We start from the raw sequence: 24,599 nt of genomic DNA on the forward strand, positions 1-24,599 counted from the left end.
AATATATCAAATAATTCCATCATAATATATCAACTCAATGTGAAATAGAATTTAATGATAATAATGTATGACATTAGAATCACTTACAGTAGCAAATAATAAACAACTCTACAAATCCAGAGATTTTATTGCATAGCTTATATAAAATTGAATTGATTTAATATCATGATTCAAATATAAATAACTGTTCTACCTTTTCCCAAGTTGTTTGTTTTGATTCAGCCAATGATTTAGCTAAATTCATGAGCATTTTCGGGTACATGACATTTTCGCTAGGGAACATTTTGAAGCCGTTTGTAAATTGATTAGTTCAGAAATTGAAACAATTTGATGTTATTCTCAATAATAATAGACTTCGTTAGGGCAGGTTGACCATCACAAGTGTCATCATGTGCCTGACAGACGGTATGGAATTAACTTATGGTTGACGGTAGTATTGGTATTCTTTCTGCTATCACTACGTGAAACTTCTGTATACTGGTGTTAAGATCTAAACACGAGAAAGACGTTAGCTTGTTAAAACCATTCTATCCGTTGTATGGCGTTGCTGTGCATCGTTCGCTGCAGATCCTCGCACTCAACAATAAATATGAATTATGAATATTGTCGAGACATGAGTAAATAGTTTAAACTTTTAAAAAATAAACGGAGCTTTATTAAAATGATTATTCTCAAAAATAAGTAAGTATTCGTATTTTTTTAATTGTTTTTTTCCGTTACTATACTGTACTTGAAAATATTGACATTTATTCACTAATTATCAAAATCATTTTGATCAATGTAAGCATATATTTAACTATACATGTAAATAAATTAATTTATAGGCAATCATTTTAATAATGATAATTTTATCGATCAAATTAAATGAAGTAAAAAGAAGTAATTATTGTTTTATTAAAAAGGTTAATTCAAGTTTTCAATTATCTTTATTTCATTATACTGGTTGAAATTATTATTAAATAAGTTACAATTTAACTACTTTGTTTGACCTTGGAATCCATACCTTCAAAGTTAAGGGAAATAAAATTTTTAGGTAGTATTAAACTTTTCTTTAAATTATTTCATTGTTATTTAGTATATACTTGGTACATAACTCAATTGCAAAGTATTGATATAGGAGACTAAAAATGTATACCATATTTTTAGTGCAATGATCCAACTAATTGTAAGCGCTCATTTACTTTATATGAATAATATGCAGCGAAGCATGTTTCTAATTATTAATATTGATTTTTATTGCAAGTATATTAAGCAAATGTTTATCCTGAAAGAAATTTGTTTAAATTTTGGAAACATCCAAATAAAAATTTGTGTTCATAAAAATATTGAACAATTTATAAATCTTTTCAACATTTTTTAATGGAATACTCTTAACTATTTTTGAATCCTTTTTGAAACTTCTGTATGCTGAGTTTCAAACAATAAATCTTTGAACTCTGAAATTTTTTCATTGATAAAAATCTTTACCAATTTCTTTTTCTTTAAAAATCTTTTTTTGTAAAACATTTATACTGTGAAAAGTGATAACATTACTCAAGTTCTTAAAAACATTGCTATACTTTTTAATTAAAAACATAAAAATCTTAAACAAGTGCTAAAAAGCCAACCCTTTTTTCAGTTTCTATGTAGAGGAAAAATAAACTCAATTTTCTTAACTTTTCTGCGCTAATGAAGAAAAAAGTCTCATTAAGTTGTAGAAATGCAAAGTATAATTTTGTTAAAAACTTTATAATTCTTCAAATTTCAAGACTTCATAATTGCATTGAAAAGTTATAATTATAGAAAAATCTGTATCTAACTTTCTTCATAAACTGCTATTATAGTGTTATTTGAATTAACAATATTTTCGTTCCTACATTTCATATAAAATTTACCTCAGAAGATAAAAATATTAGAAATATGTGAAAAGAGAGAAATTGTAATCATATTAATGATATATAAATAAAAAGTAAATGAAACCAGAAGTAATATTTATAGTAATGAAGGATATAAACTTCAGTGTTTAAATGTTTGAATTTAATTACGCCTTTATATTTTCGATTATGTGTTAATTCCATTGAAAAACCGAAATTGATCGTAATGGTTTTATTTTTTATTACTACGAGAATTTTTCAAGAATATGAATCCGATGATAATGAAGGCAGAAAAATAAAACGAACACATATTTATCGCATCCTTAGACATCATCGTAAAACTGTGTAAATAAATTAATGCACTACTAGCTGACAATTATGAATAATTGTTTATGTACAGGTATATACGAATACGATTATTAATTTTTTGAATTGTCCTTTGAAATATTTTTAATAATTATAACAGTTTCTCGCCTAACTTTACAACTACCCCGTCTAAAATTACGAACTCTCTTTGTAGAGTTAAATTGCTTTTTTCGGACATACGAAACCTCCGAAAAAATCTCCATCTGTAGCATTTTTGTTTTGAAAAATGCCGCCTTTTTAACGGTGCTCATCCCGCATATTTTTATACATTTTTAATTTTAAACATTATTAAACGTGACCTTTTCATTTCAACTTCGCATGAACGATTATTCAAAATATTAAATATATCTTGATCTATTCTTTATCAACAGTGTGATTTTTCAAAAAAAAAAAAAAAAACGTTACGAACTAATTTTTATTTTTTTATCAGCTCAAAGAGTAGTATTCCGGAATGGATGGCTATAGATGTTCATGGAAGCATAAAATGTTCGCATCATCTAAGTAAAATTTTATTCGGAGAACTGTATAAAAAAAAGGATGGAGATATTGTGTGTGCAATTGGTACCCATATTCTAGAAGGTCATGAGATTGACTTGGAAAAGCCAATTATTATTTTGAAAAAAAATCTTCCAGCACAGTATCAATCTAAAAACAAAACGGAGGCTGATGCATCTCATGATATAGCTGCAGTTATTAGAAAAAAACTTGTATTTCGATCAAGACCAATCATGTCCAATATATCAAGCTGTTAGGATTTTTCAATGTATGATGATCTCATAATTCACGATCAACAAGAACGAACTCAACTATGTTAATAGCAATACTCTTTTATTTTTACGGAATTTATACTCTTAAATTACATTAAACTTTTTACTTGAAAAACGTTTGAAATATCTCTTTATTTTCATTTATTATGTAAAATTTTAAAATATATACTAAGAAAATGGTTTCTACTGCATTGTTGAAAAATTATTGCTGAAAATGTATTTTCCATCATTCCAAAATACAATCACGTTAAGAATGATCGAACACGTAGGTTGCTGTGCACGAACAGTTTAACTAACTTGTTATTTTATTTTATGTTTCTTGTTAAAACTTTAACCATAGAAGTAATTTTTGAAACCCATCTAAGTTTTTATAACTCTATAAGGCTTGCGTCTGTAACCATTAATATTCTGAAAAAGTGTACACCAAAGTAAGTAGCCGAAAAAATTTTTCCAAATGATAAATGAAGTACCGTGTTCAAGATCAGAGAAGCTGTAAACCCATATAACAGTCAAAAAGGGATAAGTTCTCCTAAAACCACAGCTTTATTTCAATTTTGAGTATTCATATCAGAGTCTTTTGAGTCAAATGAATACACCCGTTCACATATATGAACAAATTGAGTTATGGCGCTTTGTGTGATTAATTTTGGTTTTAGCGAATAGTGCTTAGCATAATCTAAACACAATTGTAATATTTTTAGGTTGAAATTGAAGGAAAAATTCGAAAATTCAAAGCTATTATTTTAAATATATTTAATTCAATCATAGATGATTTTATTTGCTTTGTTTTAATAATGATTATATTCGTAATTATACATGTTGTAAATTAAAAGATAATATTGAAACTCAATCTTCATGGTATTCAAATGGTTCTGGTGGATCTGATTCTTTTTCTTCCTCTGGTTTAGGACCGAAAGCTGAAATAAATACAATGGTTAAATTATAGAGACATAGGTAAAAGAAGTATATTATAGGGGTATACAAAATTTAAAAATATTACTAAGAGTTAAAGTTTTATAGAATTATTTATTTGCCTAAATCTGTAATTTCGGTGACTATTGAATTTATCAAAATATTGAAAAATCTACCATTTCCGTAAGGACATGACAATTGCAAAGATCCATATTTTTTCCCAATGCTTGAAAAATGACTTGATAAATAACATAATATATCTGATCAGAATTCTCATGAATTTCAAAAGCTTTAATACGAACATTTTTTGATACGAATTTCACAAAATAAGCAATAATAAAGAAGGGGATTTTTCATAATACTATCAAAAAATTCTTATAAAAAGAAAAGAATCATCAAAGATATCAAAAACTAAACATACTCCCTTTCTCTCCCCTTAATTTTATTTGTGTTACAGTAAAAAAACCTTGATTGTTTGAAATTAATCATAATATGTAAAAAAATATTGAACGTACCAACAACTGGTTCTACGAGTTCTTCTTCTTTATCCGATTGAATATGTTTGACCATTACAATTCCTCCAATTTGTATATCTTTCACCGATCGATACGAACTGTTTTCGGTTAGATGAATAGCTTTTAATTGCTGACGTAAGACTCTAGCTGGGTTATTAAGATTTTCAAATAAAGGTTCAACTTCTTTCTTTTCTTTATCTTTTTCTTTCTCAAGTTTTTCGACGTTATCTTCTTTTTTCTTTTCTTTTACGTCTTTAGCACTTTTTTCATCTTTCTGCGAGTTTTCAGCCTTACTCTCCGTGACAGATAAGTCCTGGAATAGTGATAAAAAAGTTTTGAATTACATAGCAAATTGTTGATTAGTATTATAGGGTGGGTTCATGAGAATTGGCGCTGGCATCGTTTTAAACATGCTCTCTTATAGAGTTGGCTTAATGTTCCGACCTGGCAACCACTGAATTAAACGGCCATCGATAAGAATTAACATTTAAAAAAAAAGGATGAAGGTTAACACCGTCAAGCACCCGGCTTATACCAAAAGTTATACATTAAACAAGAATTAATTATGTATGTATATGAAGAGCGTAAAGTGGCATTCTCGTCTGCCACATTTGCAATTTGGAGCGCGACGCGCGCTCCTCGATATTAGTACGAGAGAATATTTTTTTCGAAAATATTCGACACAAAAAATTTTTGCGCAGTATCTAATAATACTGTTGCTACGGCGATGAAAATTGGTTTCTAAACATTCATTAACTTCAAAACTTTCCCTAAAGTATTTAACATCTGATTGAATGCATTTACTTTCAGAAGTGATTTTTTTTAATTATTGGCAAAGGAAAATTCTATTGACAGTTATTTATACCAAAAAGGTCGATCTATTTCTAACTCGTCATAAAATTATCCCTCAAAAAAAAACTAATTTATCGAGCCAAGTGGTCACGGTCATGACATCGTTACAGTACAAGCTCAAATTATTAATTTAAAATATAATAACTTTCAAATTGACTATATTATAACTCACCACATCCATTTTGTCATGAGATTCTCTTACACGACGTTCAGTTTCTCTTTTTCTAGCTTTTGCTGCAATACTTAATACAGCTGTTGTAACTTTTTCACGCTCTTCTCGCCTTTTTTCTTCTAATGGCATTGGATATGCATACATACTGGGCTTAGCACAAGATTTGAATTGCATTTTTGGCATTTTAAGTTGTGAATTCAAAGCAATGATGCACGTCGGAGTGAACGCAAGTGCTAGACAATGGGCCAATGGATACCAATACCAATATTGAGTAAATACAAGAGCTCCGACAACTGCCAACATATTAGTATGACCGGTTCGAGATTGTAATGATACAGTTACATTTCGTCCACCTAAAAAAAATTAATGGAAGAAATAAATTTACAGTTTGATAAGTAATGATTATTCAATAATGGGAAATCTAATTAACTGGTTGAGTGTTAATTATAGTATTTGATCAAAGAACTTTTTGATCTTTTCATGTGACGTGATATTTTTAAAATTAAAAGTTGAAAAATGACCGGGCCATTTAATGAGTTGATCCGTATAGATCTATTCTTAAAAATACTGATGCACGCAATTCAAATAATTTTAGAAAAATAATAATCAATTTACCTGCATCAATAATGCCTTGAGCCAATATCGCACCAAATTTAGCCATATGATCTTCATGTTTGTCAACAATTACTTTTGCATACATCGTTCTAAACTCTTTTACTCGAGAACACGTGTATTCTGTTTGTTGAATGAGGATCATAGCAGAGGCAATTAAAGCTCCTTGACGAACAAAATTAACAGAATCGTTTGTCATAGGATCTAAAAGATTAATAGCTTCTTTCAATCCTGTTCCAGCGCATGCGATACCTAACGCCATTGCTGCTCCATAACGAACGTGAGGATTGTAGCTTTCAGCTAAAAGTGAAACTACACTCGGACATTGCTCAGGGTTCCTTTAAAAAAATTTAAAATCCCATTGATAAGTTAATTATGAATATTATGATTAACAAATTCTTGTCGTAATTAATAGCGAATTACTACTAGTTGTTGATGCGTTTACAGTCAATATCTACGCGGATAAAATAGAGACGTTACTTTGTAAACTGCGTGACCAAACTTGCAAATAATCCGAGAAATGCAAAAACTTTGATTAAAATTTCATTTTCTTTTTTCGCTCAAATTTGCTGGTATAAAAATGTAGCAACAGTTTTCTTACATCTTACACAAAAATACTTGACCAAATGTTTTTTTCGGATAAAGCTTGGAATTCTACATTTGGAAACCGTATTTTTGGCAAAAATGTGTGCTTTTTTATTACCGTAGTTCTTTTTCGGCGGAACGGTAACGCCACCATTTATGCACCCGGCCTATAAACTATAGATATTGTCAAAAATTTTACCTGAAAAGCAAAAAACCTAGACCAGTCACAGCAGCGCGTCGCACGTCATCATTTACATCAGATACCTGGAAAAATTAGTAATTGGATTTGATACTCATCTTTGTTATAGTATTGATTGTTTTAATTAAAATTTTAGTATTTAAGATAATAACATTAACATCAAAATTGTTATTTTTTCAGTTTCAATACACGTATTCATAAAAGGTATCTTAAATCGTTGATCGATCGTAAGATAATTGTCGATCAGGGGATGCACCAATATAATGGCTTTCTGACCCTCGAAAGGTTAAAATCTTTGTCAATTTTACAAATGATACTTAATGATCAATAATTAATTTGGTGAAAAAACTATAAGTTTAATAAAAAAATCAAAGTGAAAAAAGTATACTTACAGCAACGTGTAAGAGCTTGCGGATTGCTTGATTATTGCCTGTGCCACAATACGCCATTGCAATTGTGTACATTCCACTTCTTCGAAGTATTGGATCTTTATCAGCGCTAAGAGAATCAATTAAAGCATCCGCTTCTTCAAGACGACCATACATAGTAAGAGCGATACCAACAGCTAATCCTCGTAATATTTTTTCATGTTGTGTTTCTTGTGCGTACTAAAAAAACCATTATTTTTCTTAAAATATTTTCATTACTATTATATTATTAATAAAATTGGGCTTTTTACAAAAATATTCTTCTAATCATTGCTACTTTATTTTTATATTTTAAAAACTATATTAACAAGTTGTGAATCAATTAAAATTTCATTTACGATTTAATGAAAAAAACATGATTTGCTAGACCACAATTAGATCTTTTCGATTTTCTGTACTTATTAAGTAAATAAATGAGTCAAAATATCCTGAAAAAATTTACATCAATTCCATGACTAATTTAAAAATGAGCGGACGCAACTTGGGTAAAATATGTTGGCTATTTTTGCACCGAAAATAGTATACTTCAAAAGTTCACTATTCTATCAGGTAAAATAAAAGTTGGAACAAGTTTGAGCATTCAAAACTTCTTATTCCATCTGAGAAAAATACTATCACAAGTTGGATTACTGCCCATGAGCTTAGTGAAAACAATCTTTGGCGGGTACAATAAGCCATTTTCTACACAAAACGCGCCTAAGTAACAATGCACATTTTCGAGTCACGCGAAGAGAAATAAAATTTTATTCCAATAAAAGTTAGCACGCTAAGTAAGCGTTGTCACGTGGCAAATCAAATTACTGTCTAAAATTTTCGGTTCAAAACTTACCGCAACCATGTCTTCAATTGCTTGTGTTTGTTTAGAACCAAGCATCACCATTCCCATAGCAATACCGGCAGCTTCACCAGTAACAGCATCATCTTGATATAGATTAAACTTTAATTGTTCGTAAACATCTTGCCTATGAGATCCCATAGCAGCTAATCCTAATCCAAGACATCCTCCATGTCGAACCATCTTGAAAAAACACATAACAAATTTACCAATTTGAAAATATTATTATCCGATACAGACGGTTTTAATCATAATTAAGTACTACTTAAGACGAGTATAAATGAAAGCTTCTTAAATTACCTCATTTTGTGCATCTTTTAGTTGGCCAAGTAAGTAGTCTGTAATCATTGCTCCATGATTAGCATGTATAAGCCCCAATGCATATAAACCACCTCCTTCGGAATATCCAGCTCCTGCTCCCTGATCTCTTGGTAAATATGATTGCATTAATGCTAGAGCCTCTTGTTCATGACCTCTATGTATAACACCAAGAGAAGCCGTGGCAGTCAATTTAGCCCAGTTGGTAGCTCGAGCTAGCCACTCCAAATTATCTCTGTTTTATGTGAAATGACAGAAGAATATGAATGGATAAATATTTGAATAAAAAAAAAATATTATATAATTCTTAAATTTCTAAACGGACTTAAACGTACAACGATTACGTTAATATTTTGAAATTATTATTCCGATGTGGCTTACAGTTCATTTAAACTTAAGTCAAAAGAAACTTGGTCAATTAGAAGTCATTTTCAACGACATCAACTTGCAGTCTTGAACTTTTTTTATAAATAATTAAGTAAAATTAAAAAATTAAGTAAGGATAACAATAAAAAACTAGCCTGTTACGTATAGCCTACCTCTGTTACCTACTCAATTCTAGCAACCAATCACAACACGTTTATTTCGATAACTCAATCAAGCGATTACGTTTTAGAAAGTTTGTAACAAATATGAATAGAAAAGAACATAAAAAGTTATTAAAAGTAGAATTTAAAATAAATTTTACCTTAAAAATTGATCACTTGTGGTTCCAGAGTGCATGAAAGCATTGGCTATTACGGTAGCAGTATGGCATATTGATACACGAATAGCATCTTTCGTATTTTTAAGAATCAACATATCTGTATGATTGCTTCGAATCAGGAATTGTAAATGAAGATCAATTGATATTTCACCTCCCAATATTCTTGATAATGAATCGATTCTTTCTTGCTGTACACGTTCTTCTGCATTCTGCAAAAGTATACAATTCTTAATAAACAAATAATAGCAGGAATAAATGGAGGATAAATCCTCCAAAAAGAACATACTAGTAAATTCCTCGGAGAAAATAATTTCATCACGAAAGAATTTGTTACTAACTATTAACTTTTCATTTTATTTTTCAAAAATTCCAAAAAAAGAAAAATATGGAATTTTTATGTCTTCCCAATATTTAGAATAATTTTTTAAAAAATGCATCAGTCACAAGTGCCGAAAGTTTATAAGGGTACTGATTAATTGAGAGATTTTCGCTGCGAAATGTATCAGTATGTTTTACGTTAAGTGTTATCGTGGGAGCGAGTCATGGAAACAATGATGAGTTCAGAGCGCCCTGTATTAGTGGCTAGTGTAACGAAAAATCCCGAAATAATTTTTTATCCAAAAATGTTTATGTATTCCGTTAAAATTTGTATCTTCATTGCATTAAACTGTAATTTTGAGTCTAAATTCTGAAAAGGCATTGTGTTGTATGTGGCAATTAGCGTTTACAATTTTTTTTAAACTAATAACATGGAATATAATCAATTTAAAAATTGACGAAATTCGATATTTTTGGTCGTGAATAGGTCATTAAACTAAATTTTACTTACCAAATTTTCAATCGTTTTTTCAACTTCTGTACTTGCACTTTCATTTTTAACTTCTTGAGCAGGTTTTTCTTCGCTGTCATTGGCAGCATCATCATTTTCTGGATTTGAAGGCGCCTTTGTTATAGTGTTTACTTTCAGAGCACTAGGTATAGGGGCCGTTGCTTTTAATGCTTGTAATACGCGACCCAAAAATTGTTGAGTCGCTGATTCATAAAGATCGAATGCAATTTGATATGCCATCAAACAACTATCTTCATTGCCATTACTGAGTTTATCAAGAAGTTCTGCTACTGCAAGAGCATCATCGAGAAAAATTAAACATTGACACATACTAACGTAATCTGGAGTACCAAGATTCTTGTACAATTTAATCAAGCAACGCAAAACACTATTACGAAAACTGCGACTTTGTATAAGACTCATGACTACTTGAAAAGCATAAGAAAGCATTTCTCCGACGTCATCCTGAAATAGAAATAAGACATAACTATAAAAAAATGAAGAATCTTTAAAAAAATTGTGGAATATTTGAGAAGTTATCAATCAAATAAGATTTTTAAGGGATACCGATGTTAAGGTGAAAATAAGAATATTTGAAAGCGTTTTCCAGGATTTCAACTATATATGTTTCGAACATAAATGTTCGTGAAGGGCCGGAAAACGTGTTAAAAAAATTTCATTTGAACCTCAACTTCAATATTTCCTCCATAGTATATACTGCCCTAGGCCGCAAAAATCAGAAAAGTCCCAGAATACGTGTAATTAGTGGCCGAGGCCGATAATCACGTGCTCTGGGGCTTTCTTTTTTGCGGCATAAGTCTGTATACTATTTTTCATACACAGTGGTCCGAAATTAGTATATTACTGCCCTAGGCCGCGAAAAACAGAAAAGTCCCAGAGTACGTGTAATTAGTGGCCGAGGCCGATAAACACGTGCTCTGGGGCTTTCTTTTTTCGCGGCATAGGCCTGTATACTATTTTTCATACACAGTGGCCCGAAAATCGCTCTTCCCGCTTTGCGCAGCGGCAGGGAAGTAGTCACTTTCGGGCCGCTGGTATGAAAACCACTCTTCCCGCTTTGTGCAGCGGCAGGAAAGTAGTCACTTTCGGGCCGCTGGTATGAAAAAATATTGTTGTCATTACGTTTGTTATGATAAATTGTTTATGATTATCAATGTGTTTAAAAAAGTTTGCCTTGATTCTGAAAAAGTGAACAATCTTTACATATTTTTATCATTTTAAAATTACATTTTGCGGTAATGTCAAAAGTAAGATAACCATTAATTAACTCTTTTTTTATCGTTTATAGTGGTTTATATTGAAAGATTTTAATATGTTTGGAATTTTCAGGAGAAAATTACAGTTTCTCAAGAATAAAGTACGGAGAGAGACGAATGTACTGGCGTATTGTTTATATATTAGATATTAAAAATACTAAAAATATATTACCGATAGCATTATAGCAGATTCAAACATGTCCATTCTTCTTGTTTCCAAAGCAAGTCCAAGTGCTTGTCGATATTGATTATCATCAAAACATCTCTGAAACATTCTATTCACTATGATCTCTAATCTGGGATCAATCGTTTTATTTTCCACATTTTTAAGTTCATTCTCAGAAACTCTTTGATGAGTGTAATGGTCGATGCATTTAGCTGTATACAAATAGAAAATATAAGTTTTTTATAAAAATGTTCTAAAACAAAACTTTAAATGTGTACATTTAGTCAATAATAATTATAATTTACAGCTTTAAAGAGCTAACTAAAAATTGAATGGTCAATAAATGGCAAGGTTTTTTTGAAGAAATAGTTAAATGAATAGTATATAAGTTCTAAATTCAAACATTCAACTACCTTTACTGGGACCTTAACTATCGTGAATATCTCATATTTTGTTTTTTAATGGGTAATTATTTATTTTAATTTTAATAGGTAAAAATTTTTTCTATTGTTATAAAAAAAACATTTTTCATTCTGAACTTTATAAAAAAATCTTCAAAATACCATTTTTGAGATAATCAAATTTCCTGTTCTTTGATCATTATCCAACTTTTAAAAATTTTTGAATTATTTTATTCAATCAAGAGAATTAGTTAAATTATATTAATTGAAACTCACCAATAATTGTATCAACATATTCATTACGGGAATTTACATCAAATAATTCACCAGCTCCTAAAGCATACGTAAGAGAATCTTCAAAACTTCCAAGATGATAGTAAACTTTACTGGCAACTAAGGCAGCAAGTTCATGTTGATTGAAATTTCTATCTTCATATAAGATTTCGCTGGAAATTGAATTGTTTAATTTAATGTGAGTTTAAAGATTATTAGTTATTAGAAAATACATATTCAACTCTTCTATGCATTTCATCAATGTAGAGCGAAATATTTAAGTAAAAATACGTCAAACAATTTTTATACTCACATTTTTTCAATGGCTTCTGATATTTCGGGCCAAAATTCATTCACAATAAGATCTAGTTTCTTCAGAGCAAACACTTTCAACTCTGGCTCTGATTCTTCTAGCAGTGATATTATTCCTCCTAGAATCATAAATTTTACAGTGAAAAGTTAGTATAAGCATTTTGAAATCATGAAAAGTTTGATATGGCAATAGATATAAAATTTAGTTATTCAGTGGTCTATGCATTCTACTGATAAGCAAAAGTTTGTGCCTATACTCAGAAATTCTTTTAAAAATAAAATCTATACTTAATTGAATCTAATATTAATTTGTAATAATTCTATCCACATAAATTCCCTGCATCAAATAAATACTTTGTGTTTTGCAGTTAAATACATATTTAGTCAAATAAACACCCAAATATGGTTACAAAATTTGAATGAAATGATTAGACAATTTAAATCGATATGGTTATCATATTCTGGATTTCACAATTATACATTACAAAATTTACCTAATTTTAGATATTATCATTGAATGAAACTTTTCACTACTAAAAAATAGTTCAATATAAAGATCCCTAATGAATGCAATATTTATAAATTAATATTTTGTTTTTTATTATCAAACATATATTTTATGTATTTTTATTATAACAATTATATGTTTATTGATTTGAGACAGCAATAAAAATTAATACATCTAATGCGTGGTCATTTATACTCATCTAAATAGATTATAGAACTCACTTAGTAAACAAGGTAGATAATGCTAAGTTTGACAGTACATAATATCATAGTAAATAAAGCATTAATAAAAAATATTACACTGCACTTTTGATTTAATTTTATTTCGATATTTTTAAGTTGAAGTAAATCTATGTAAACTGAATACTAAAATTGACAAAGCAATATATCATAATCATCATGGTAATAATAACAATATGCAATGACGTATCCTTGCAATTTGGGCAAAAAACTTTCAATTTTCTTGTTTGTTATTATTTTGTTTTTATTTTATATTAAAATATAATTTTAGTAACTTGAAAACTTGAAAATAATTCACAATGAGTCTGCATATTTTTGTGCGCAAAATACACCCATTTTCAACAAATACATCAATAGTGTGAGAATATTGGTTATAAAGCATTGAAAACAATGAGGTGCAACGCATTTTGTCATTCAAACAAATCATTAAAATCATAATGTTTTTAAGGAGGAAAAGAATTAAATTCCTTAAAAAATGTAAATATTTTGAACTCAATGTACTAACCTGCTGACGTGATATTCATTGTCATTGTATTTAGGCTCTTTGCACTTGCTACTTAATAATCTATTTATTTAAATTAAAAAAATGTGTTACAATATTTTTATTGTAAAATGGTAGCTGTGGCTAGTTCCCAATTCTGAAGTAGAATCTGTCGTTTTATGAGATATATTTGCTGATTCAACGTACGAGATTGATAATAAATCAGATCTCGCTATGCTGTTAGTACAAAAAATAACCCCGATATTTACGAGTCAGTCATTCAAAGTTAAGGTCTTGTTTTCAATAACGGAATCCGGTATGAATTCGAACTCAGATTACTTTTTATTATGGAGTCTAAAAAATTGCACTGTAATGAGCGAATCTCAAGTATTCTTCAACAATTATATAATTTTTTGTAAAATGAAAGGTATAAACAAACACAATAAGAAATAATTTTCCACATATGTAACATTCCAGGGGTATCTCAAAAAAGCAAGGTATAATCATGTATCAGTAGAACAAAGTTATTCTCAATGAACAAAATTGGAGTTACCAGACTAGCAACATTTTTTAAAACAATTTGAAACTGAATGTTCTGTAATTAAATTTTTTTTATAAAGTCAAAAATAAAAAGTGTATTGTATGCAATGACATCAACGGTATTATCTGTGATGACATACCTGCTAGTACCGAATAATTTCTTGTATAAATAAATAAAATAATTTACCTTGTCTTAAAAACAATGAAAAGCTGTACAAAATATAGAAGTTAATTATATTTCACTAAACAAGATTAATAAAAACGTCATATAATTCGATTTTCTAGGAAATTGGAGATAATTTTAATTAATTACGAGATGATCTCCAAATTTTAAAACAGTTTATCTGGCAACCGTTGAAATAAGTTTCACTTCGTTTATTGGGAATTAAACGATAGTCAGCGCCCTCTGTAAATTCAATGCGGCCGTCCCATAAGAACCTTAGAACCGCCTTCAAACTGTTTCAGCTGGATCGGAGGCGGTCCTAAGGTTCTTATGGGACGGCCATCGTTTAATCCCCAATACATGAGTGAGATAGGAGAATTTTAAAGTTACCATGTGCGCAACGAACTCAAAACTTCTCCAATTTATCCCTTCGGAGTTCGATTCCCGATCGTCTCCTAATAATGAATTCTATTTCGCGCATGGTAATATCCATTTTTTTGGTAATTAATTTTTCGTATTTTTTATAAAATTGGAATAGCATCATTTTACTAATTAAAACCACCCTCATTCCGAATTCCAAGAATATTGCGTGAAAGTTATTTTTCATGATGTAATATCTTAATTAAGTAGCGATAAGCAACCTCAGTCTTAGAATTAAAAAAACGGGCATGAATTATATTTTTTTGAAAATATAACTTGTGTGGATAATGAGTTTTAAGAAAATGATAATTCATGCAGTTCTTTCTTTTCTGTTCCTGAGGTTTCAACTAAAATAATAATCTACGGTGAATGTACCCCTTGTAAAAGCCTAATGCCCCTAGAAAATACAGAACCTCTCATACCTAACGCGCCTAAAGAAGTTTCACTTCGAAAAAATTAATAATGGCAGTAAGATCTTCTGTAATACTCAGCAAAATATTAAAATTCAAATACATTGGCAAATGCAGTCCACGATTGAACATTGTTAATGTCGGATTAGTTATAGTTAGTGAGTTTTCTGTGATGTGGCGCTGTCAGCGGCTCTGCTAGGCTTTGTTTATGACGACCATTGTTCATTCCTTGTTTCTCTCTCCATAAAATTCATTTCTACATCTTTTTAACTTCATGGTAAAGGTACTTAGAAATGCCGTCTGTATAGCGTGTGGAGCATGATAATATTTCTAGACAGAGAAAGAGATAGAGAATACTTGAAATTCCTGGTTCAGAGCAATTTATAATATGCACGTGTAGTAGAATTTTATTGAATTCAGATATCAGACTCAATTTGTGTAAAATATTAAAGTAACAGTAATTTAAAAATATTCAAGAATGCTGAATACCAGGACAATAGCTAGTATCGCTGTCGGTGTAGCGGGCTTATTTGTTGGTTATTGTTTCTACTTCGATCAAAAAAGAAGATTGGACCCGGAATTTAAAAATAAATTGCGTGAAAGTAAGTATATCAAGTTGAAATTTTTAATTTGAGTTATTGATTGAATTCACTGTTTTGAAAGTTTACGGTTTATAAAATTAATTTTACGGAATCATCAGAATGAAGTTCATTAACTTATTATTGCTCGTGTGAACGTATATTATTAACAGTACCTATTACAATTCTGTGAATATTTTGAAAAAATATTTTTATCTTGAAATGTACAAACATTTTTTCAAGTTCTATTGATTCATTTCTATTTTAAGTAATATCACATTAATCTTTTAACCTAAATTTTATAGTTTGAGAGAATAGATGGTGATAGATGTTGTTCAGAGGAAGACTTTTGACAATAACTTTTATTAGTTTCAAGTTTTTTGTTTAAGTTTTGAATTTTCAAGTCTAGATTATCTATTGACTAGGTTACCTCATTTTTTATAATAAATTTCTTCAGAATCATTCCAGTACCTAATAAAAGATTAAACTGAACTTGTTATAAAAAGTTTTGAGTATTTGAAAAGTGAAGTATTATGTCAAATGATGCAATACTGTATCCAAAAAAATTTCAAAAATTAAACTATAATAATTAATTTATCATTTTCCTATGTATTAAGAATTATGTATCATAAATAACTGAAAATAATTCTTATAAAAAATTATTTTTTTATTACAGGAAGAAGAGCGAAAAAAGAAGCACTAAAATCAAACAGTGAAATTCCAAATTTAAAGGATCATGATGTGGTGCAAAAATTCTTTGTGCAAGAGGTAATGAATAATACACATCTATAATGTGATTTTTCATTTATTTATTCATTTTTTTCATTCATAAGAAGGCTCATCCCAAAAAGATGAAAAATTAATCTTTAATACCAAATTGTACTAAATAATACTTCATCAATAAGATAATGATAAATAGAAAAAAATAGTGGTCTGGTTTTCACCACCAAATTCTTTTAAAAGTTCAAGCAAATTTAAGAAATTTTACAGAGTTTCTCATAAAATGCTGTGGTTTTTAAAGGCTCAGTGTCTAAAAAATCAACCATCTCCATAGTATTGATTTCTTCATTAAAATATTTTACAAGCTGACAAGTGGTGACAACATTTTCTCATAAATTTACTAAAATATATCAAAAATAATCAGTGATAATCGACTGCGAGATCATTAAAATCCTATAATATGAAAGTTACTGCACCACACTATCCTTGAATTAGTACATCATTGATATGGCATTCTTAATAAATTATTAACCTATTTATTCATTTCACTTACAGGTTGAATTGGGAGAAAAACTGTTGGCTCAGGGTGATTTAGAAGGAGGTACTGAACATTTAGCCAATGCAGTTGCAGTTTGCAGCCAACCACATCAACTACTGCAAGTTTTACAAAACACACTGCCACCACAAGTTTTCCATCTTTTATTGCAGCGACTACCATCTTCTGGCCAGGTACCTTTTGAGAGATTAATTTGAAATAATTATCTGAAATATTACAATAGATCACTTTTCATGTCACTGTAATTGATAACCATAATTTATTCGCCTAATCTAAACAAGTAACTCATGTGCAATATTTCATGTACAATCTTGGAAGTTCAAAGTTCTAATTATATTGAAATATTGAATCTTTTAAAATTTTCTTTCTTACGTTTTTTACAGTAATGTTTTTCAAAAAATATTTATTTAACGAAATTTGATTTCTAATTTTTTTTTATTTTTCAGAAATTGAGTACTCAAACACTGATGGCAGAAGAAGATGTCGAATAAAATAATGAAGTTATTAAGAAATTATCGAATTGTATGTGAAAATAGTAACTTTATTTATCTCTTATTAATAATAACATTATTCTGAATAAAAAATCGTCTTGAATGTCCCGAACATATATACGTATTAATTTTTTTATGATTGAATAATTTTCTCTCTTTATTTTATGAATTTTTTCAACAGGTCCATAAAAGTAGTCTATTAAGTTACAAGTGCGCAAAGCCGATACAAAGACTTCTGGGTAAGTAATCTTCCTTGTAAACCCGTTGCTAAAATGTAATTTTCATATATTTTAAATTTCTAGTTAATCCAAACATCCCCCGCTCACTATGACTCCTTCTCGTGGACTCAACCCCTAGTCATATGTAAAGAATTTAGCTATAGATATTTGTTCATCAGTTTTTAAAGGAAAAATAGTCAAATAATATTATGTACAGTGATGTTACATATTTACATCATTGTATTAGTTAATGTATCCCGCTCATTGTAAATAGCCTTGTCCATTTAAAAAGAAACTTGTAATTTGAGCTGAATAGAATTCAACAACATTCTTGAGTAAAACTTCACGAGGAATAAAAATTTCAAATACTTTTTCATTGAAATCTCTAAAACATAAACACTCCATTTAATCGACATTATATTAATTACTTGAAATAAACTTAAAATTTGATTAGTTAATGTGTAAAACTAGAAAAATATATCTACAGCATCATCAAGTTGTTCATTCTCGTTATTACAAGGTGTAACATCGTAATTTTAAAAAATAATTTTTTTGATTATTTTTATTTATTAAGATTTTATTAAACTATACAATCATTATTCTCATGATGAATTAGAGATTTACCAGAATCTCTTAAAAAAACTTGGTTTGGTATCTTGAGCTTTTGCCTTCATAAATATTGAGTCAATATCCTTAAAGACTTGTTCAGCTGAATTGGCAGCATTTACATAGTTATGGATTCCCCGAAGAGCATAGTAATCAACTAATGGTTGAGTTTTCTCATGATAAGACTTCAATCTCGTAATCAGCGCTTCGGCGTTATCATCAGACCTTTTTATGAGTGGCTCTCCTGTAATCTATAAATAAATCGTTGCAATAAAATATTAATATTTTATCAGGTTAATTAAGAACTTAGAGACGGCTCAGAATCAGAAAAAAAATTTAGTTTTTTTTTGAAGTCTAATTTTCCCCTTTAGATTGCATTTTTTCGAATTTCTAAGTTTTAATTTTTAAATGATATTCCGCGCGTTTTTTTCGAATAAATTGCGTGTTTAACTTAAAAAAGTTATTTTCCTCTTTAATTTTTTTGATTTTAAGCCCTCAATATCTTTCAAAGAACAAAGAAATTACATCATCTTTCATGGGGCTCTTTGGAGGGGCGAACTCTTCATGATAAGATCTCCCGCTCGCTGGATGTATTAAACGTCCCGTTATTCTTCTTATCAGTAAATTATCATCAATTCCAAATTCAATAACGGCATCCAGTTTAGTTTTTCTCTGGTCTAACATAGCATCCAACTGAAAAAAAAGTTCCAATCAAAATTATTCACAGTTGAGATAATCCAAACTATAAAAAAAATTACCTTTTCTGCCTGAGTTACAGTTCGAGGAAATCCATCTAATAAAAATCCTTTTTCACATTCTGGCTTATCAAGATTTTTATCAATCATGTCAACGACCAATTCATCTTTTACTAATTGCCCACTGTCCATAATTTTTTTCAAGTGCATACCCATGGCTGAACCTGATTGTATTTCTGCTCGTAGCATATCACCGGTGGATAAATGACAAACGCAGTACTTTTCTTTTAGTTTTGGTGCCTGCAAAAATGATGATTCCATAAAAATGTGACGTTAAAATTGAGTGAAATAAAGATGGTGTTCATTTATTCTAATTTCAAACTGAGCCAATTCAACTATTATTGAAGTTTCTTTTGTTTAAATAATGCTTATCTATGAAATCCTTTTTTTCTAGCAAATCAAGTTAATAAAACTTCTAACTTCTAACTTCTAACTAAATTCGAAATTGACCGAACAATCATTAAATAAAATAGTGGTTTATGATAAAAGTGCCAAAAGCGTAGCGAGCGCCGTGAAAACCGAAGTATAGTACCCGATACGTCTAACGATCCAGTTGGAGGTTTCGTTTGAGCAAGGGTACACCCTTAATTATTATCAAAAAAAATGTTTCCTTCTTATTTGCGCACCAAAGAAATTCTGTCATTCAAGGGACAGGCATACAGCTTACTCAATCGTCATTTAGTTTCGAAATATTTTGTCTTGAAACTTCGTAATAAAGTTCAAAAGATGGACAAAATTTTGTTTGAGGTCTTGTTTGCAGCAAATTGATTTATTGTTATTTCTGGATTCATATTCATTCTGTAAACAAGCTGTTTCAAAAAGATAATTTGAGCAAGCTGATAAGACAATTCAGTGAAAACAAGGCCACAGACATAATTTTTTCGATCTCCAGAACGTTATCACAAAGTTTCAAGATGATTCACTATTCTTCGAAAAATATGAGGATACAATTTTTTGACATGTCGATAAAATGCAAAATATGTCTTTTGCCCTCAATGCTTAACTCTTCCCTTTTGGGGGCGCATACGTATTTCTATTACAGCTCACGAAATCTTAGCTAAAATTTAAAACAGTAAAGTAATGTGGTGCAAATCAAATAGTACAACCAAACAAAGATATTAAAAATAAAAAATAAGCAACTGTGTTAATATTTAAATTAATTTTTTAAATTTATTTATAGAAGCAATTGTAACAGAGTATCCCCAGTAACGGGGATTCCAAACTTAGTCCATTCCATTAACTAGGTAATAATTTTTTTGAGTGATCCAATCAATGAGATGCGCTTTTCAGACCTGAATGGTCAATTTATTCCAGGATGAGATTATTATTATCCAATTTGCTCCGAAATCATATTTTATTCATTATAATAATATCAATTGATATTTTTCACTTGATTTTAAATTAAAATTTCAACCAAAACTATGGATCATGACTATAGCGCTATGATTTATGTACTAGTGTTCCATTATTGGTACGACCTTCTATAATTCTTTTGTTTAAACCTTAATTACTCTTGATAATTAAAGGTGCGAATGGGTAGGTATTGAAAAAATCGATTCCCTACATTATAGACGCTTTTAATTCGCTTATGCCTTTAATTTTTGGTATTTCTTGTGGAAATATATTGCCACTGCTTATAAGTAAAAACACAGATGCCGTGAAGAAAAACACATCTCAATGAAACTCCGTGAAGAAAAACGCACCTTATCGAAATGCCGAGAAGAAAAACACATCTCATTGAATCACCATTTAAGGAATCGCGTCGAAAATATCTTGGTTTTTCAAAAGGGTGTGTTTTTCTTCACAGCGTTTAAACGAGGTGTGTTTTTCTTCACGGAGTTTCAATGAGGTGTGTTTTTTTCACAGCGTTTCAATGAGGTGTGTTTTTCTTCACGGAATCCGATGAGATGTGTTTTTACTCATAAGCAGCGGCGATATATTATATGAAAATTCATTTCGAAAATTGACTCGAAAAATCACAGTCAATGTTCAGATACCAATTTGAACTATAATTAAACTATATTCAACAGAATTAATAAATTCATTAAAAAAAAAACGAATTGTATACATTTATATTTTGCCTTTTATATAATTCACATAGCTTTTTTGTATTTTGTGTGTGAATTTTATAATGCGTAAGGCTTGTTTCAACTTTTATTTGATTCTTAAACTAAAATTTATAATTTTGCGGAATATTTAAATAATTTGTAAGTTTGTGATAATTTATTTTTTCGAGGGTTCTATTTTCAATTTTTGCGAGCGAGAAAAATGTTTCGTAAGTATCAAGGTATCGGATTATTATTTGTAGAGATTTTAATTAAGTAACGCGTAAGGTCAATAAAAAAATGTTTCGATGTTTAAAAAAGGTTATCTACAAGAAAATATTTGCATCCAAAATTTCTTCGATAGATATTGTATCATTCCTTGATGGTTATTACAATGAAACAGTGGAACGTCACGTAAACAAATAAATTTTTGTTAACCTTAGACCAGATAACTGCCTAGTTCAAGTTCACCGCGTTAATAGAGTCAATTTAGGCAAAATAAGAGTAAAAGTTGCTCAAAATATCATAAAACAATCATTGATTAAAAAATTAAAAATGTGATTTCGTGAAATTCATTTTAAAGGGGAACTAAACAAGTTTTATGCTTGATATCAGATGTTCAACTGTAATAATTATCAAAATTTCAATCACATCATTTTATGAAGCTTCAATTATGAGAAAATCTGGTGTAGCTCAATTTTTAGTATATACAATTTTAGAATTTTCTTGTGTCTGAATTAATAATTTTAAAGCAGTTTGAAAAATGTCTGTCAAAAATCACCATACATACATTTGGTAATAAATAGTTACCAATCAATCAAAGGTTGTTAGTCAACGTACTTCAGGAGATTTTTTAAAAGTAAGTCAGAATTGAATCTTGAATTTAATAATTTTCATAAGCATTTACAAAAAACAAACAGAAAGCTACGCAGAGAAATAAAATGGAATATTATAGCATTTTGAAATTTTCTTCTAAAACTAATTATATAAAACTTAATTTCTGTTTAATTTTTTTAATTTGATGATAGTTAAGCAAATTTTTGTGCTATATTTGTAACAATATGAAATTTCCATTCTCTATTTCATACTAATTAAAATTATCTCAAGTATGATTTTTTTCATTGAACACAGTTGCATAAGTTTTTGAAAAAACAAACTGTTTTGAAGAGGTATAAGATCTTTATGTGACATCAGTTAAATGAAACAATTAAAAATTTTTTCTAAAAACTCATGTGAATATCTTAGTGAATTTGAATTTAACAAGCTTAAGACAAAACAATAAAAATAGAACTATTCATATTATTTCATAACACTGAACTAACTTGACAGAAGTTAAAAAAAAAATAAAGAAAGACTCAATTAATTGAATAATAGAAATTTAAAACCAGTTTTATATTTACGAGGACTATAATTCATCTTGTCTAGCATTATCACCTACCAAGCATGACCCATCCTTCAAATTAGCTATATTTCATTAATAAGATAATCAATTCAGTGATGAAATTGCGCAAAGTAAAAATAAAAAAATTAATCAATAGCCTTAAATAGTATATAGTATACAAAGATTCTTGTACTGTTTTTAAATCAGAAAAATTTTGTTTCATGAACACATCACTTTATTGAAACAATTTAATGATGATCATTGAACAGAACTCATAAACTCATTTTATTTTGGCTTAATTGTTGAATAACATAGCAAAAGAAAATACTAAGGTCCTAGAAATGGGAATTTGATAATTTTTTACTTATTCAATTTTATTGTTGTTCTCAATGCATTTAAAAACCCATTTCAGTGCAGTTTTCAGCAATGTTTTGTACATAGAATTTCATAGAATGAACATTTTACTTCACAGTTGTAGTGAAGAAAACTAAAACGTTTTTTTAAAAAACCATACTATTGATATACTGTGAATTTTAATTTAAAAAAAATCAAATTTTACCTGTGTGCCTTTTCCACTACCAGGAGGTCCTAGTAGGACAGCTTTAATCCCTTGTGCTGGCATATTTTTTTTATTATCGAATGTCATTTCCACCGAAACATGTATCTTAGAATAATTTCGGAAGAGTAACTAAAACCTCACACTCATCTCATTTCATATGTAACCACTTTATTACAATCATAAAGGTCTTCCCGCTTAAAAAAGAATCAACATATGAAATCGATGTCAAGAGCACACAGATCTACTTAGCTCAATCGATAACCCAAGTAACGTTCAAAAACAGTGAGAGAGAGAGAGAGTTTGATTCTTGATGGGTCATATTATAATCATTGGTGCCTAAGAAGTTGTTAGATCAAATTTGAAATTCCGAGATTCAAACGTTGTTACTTGAACAACTAAGCTGAGAAGTTTAGTGTAAGACGGTGATTTTCTAAATTATAAAAGACTTGAATTAATTAAAATTATGTAATTACTTCGAAACCAATTTTAAATAATAAAGCACAAATGTCTGCATGGGTTTTTGTTTTCTCAGCCTTTTGGCTAACATAGAAATGTAGTAAATATAACAAAAAGTTATCATTTACTAGGCTCATGATCGTAATGGTAGTGCCGCTGCTTGACAAACAGAAGTATATAGCGAAAAACCCCTTAAAGGAAATTGGGCACAAGTGGCGTTTGCTCGTAATCATCAAGAAACAGCCCTTCAGAATAGCCGATGAGATAAGGTCTGGCACGAATTGAAAGGAAATTTAGAACTGATCATCGTTTCTTTTTATATCAAAAACCAGTAAACGATGCTCGCAAAGAAATCACCTGCTCCAAGTTCGAGAAGAAATTTGGACAAAATGGGACACGACCTGAACTACAAATAACAGTACATAAAAGTCCCAAAGATTACGCATGTGACAAGTGAAAGAAGACATTTGGAACGACTTTCGTGATCCAAACGGCTTCTCACAATTGTTACATGCGGAATCTCTGCGACTCTTATGTAAAATCATTTATAGCTCAAGACGAGTCCCAAATTGCCCAAACCTCTTCTCGTACTTGCAACATGTGACGTCTCCACGAAAATCGTCAACTGGTTTTGAATATAAAAAAATGATGTTCAGTTCTAAATTTCCTTACAATACGTCCCAGACACCATCTCAGCGACTATCCAGGAGGACTATCTCTCGATGAGTGTAAGCAAACACCACTTGTGCCCAAGTTCCCTATAGATACCACAGCCTCTTGCCGGGATACTCCGAGCTGTCTTATCGATAACACGTGGCCTTATGGGAGAAAGTCTTTTCCTGGCTGACGCGAGCAAGTGGGTCGCTCTCGACTTTATCTTTTCGCGAGCATTCAGTCCTACCCCTCGAACGGCAATTTCAGTCCGGTCACTCGGCGCGTCGTTCTAGTACGGTTGGTCATTGACCGATTCGAGTCGTGGTTTTTTTATTATGGAAAAAAGAAATTTTGCTGCCCTATGTCAACAGTAAAGTGAAAGTGTGTAGTATGATACGTGTGACTTAAGCAGGCCATTATTGCACAGCACGGTCAGCATCA

The 24,599-nt window shown here is 29.8% G+C and overlaps 5 protein-coding genes across 6 annotated transcripts in view; 2 read left to right on the plus strand and 3 right to left on the minus strand.

The window, feature by feature from the left end:
• Positions 1 to 297, minus strand: part of LOC106658209 (phosphatidylinositol 4-kinase alpha) — a 28,683-nt gene extending 28,386 nt beyond the window's left edge. For both annotated transcript variants that reach the window (XM_014380063.1, XM_014380062.1), the window contains exon 1: positions 194 to 297. In XM_014380063.1, the coding sequence (XP_014235549.1) occupies positions 194 to 283 (90 nt within the window). In that variant the 5' untranslated portion in view covers positions 284 to 297. The remainder of the gene's footprint in view (positions 1 to 193) is intronic.
• Positions 298 to 592: 295 nt separating this feature from the next.
• On the plus strand, positions 593 to 3,105 carry LOC106658210 (chromosome transmission fidelity protein 8 homolog). Its single transcript, XM_014380064.1, has 2 exons — positions 593 to 681; positions 2,650 to 3,105. The coding sequence occupies exons 1-2, from the start codon at positions 662 to 664 to the stop codon at positions 2,969 to 2,971; spliced, it is 342 nt and encodes a 113-aa protein (XP_014235550.1). The 5' UTR covers positions 593 to 661; the 3' UTR covers positions 2,972 to 3,105.
• Positions 3,106 to 3,727: 622 nt separating this feature from the next.
• On the minus strand, positions 3,728 to 14,014 carry LOC106658187 (26S proteasome non-ATPase regulatory subunit 1). Its single transcript, XM_014380029.2, has 14 exons — positions 13,631 to 14,014; positions 12,380 to 12,497; positions 12,070 to 12,239; positions 11,399 to 11,604; positions 9,950 to 10,414; positions 9,103 to 9,329; positions 8,397 to 8,649; positions 8,091 to 8,279; positions 7,226 to 7,441; positions 6,834 to 6,898; positions 6,053 to 6,387; positions 5,438 to 5,790; positions 4,414 to 4,726; positions 3,728 to 3,903 (listed from the first exon to the last, which is right to left on the minus strand). The coding sequence occupies exons 1-14, from the start codon at positions 13,653 to 13,655 to the stop codon at positions 3,833 to 3,835; spliced, it is 3,006 nt and encodes a 1,001-aa protein (XP_014235515.1). The 5' UTR covers positions 13,656 to 14,014; the 3' UTR covers positions 3,728 to 3,832.
• A 1,389-nt stretch (positions 14,015 to 15,403) lies between these two features.
• LOC106658192 (mitochondrial import receptor subunit TOM20 homolog) lies at positions 15,404 to 17,600 on the plus strand. The gene is made up of 4 exons (XM_014380035.1): positions 15,404 to 15,741; positions 16,394 to 16,485; positions 16,993 to 17,166; positions 17,440 to 17,600. Exons 1-4 carry the CDS (start codon positions 15,618 to 15,620, stop codon positions 17,482 to 17,484), a joined length of 435 nt encoding a protein of 144 aa, XP_014235521.1. The 5' UTR covers positions 15,404 to 15,617; the 3' UTR covers positions 17,485 to 17,600.
• A 649-nt stretch (positions 17,601 to 18,249) lies between these two features.
• LOC106658191 (adenylate kinase) lies at positions 18,250 to 23,286 on the minus strand. The gene is made up of 4 exons (XM_014380034.2): positions 23,049 to 23,286; positions 19,067 to 19,303; positions 18,834 to 19,001; positions 18,250 to 18,559 (listed from the first exon to the last, which is right to left on the minus strand). The coding sequence occupies exons 1-4, from the start codon at positions 23,133 to 23,135 to the stop codon at positions 18,323 to 18,325; spliced, it is 729 nt and encodes a 242-aa protein (XP_014235520.1). The 5' UTR covers positions 23,136 to 23,286; the 3' UTR covers positions 18,250 to 18,322.
• Positions 23,287 to 24,599: the final 1,313 nt, after the last annotated feature.

This window comes from Trichogramma pretiosum, unplaced genomic scaffold (genome assembly GCF_000599845.2).
Source record: "Trichogramma pretiosum strain Unisexual culture from Peru unplaced genomic scaffold, Tpre_2.0 scaffold58, whole genome shotgun sequence".
Classification (NCBI taxonomy): Eukaryota; Metazoa; Arthropoda; class Insecta; order Hymenoptera; family Trichogrammatidae; genus Trichogramma; species Trichogramma pretiosum.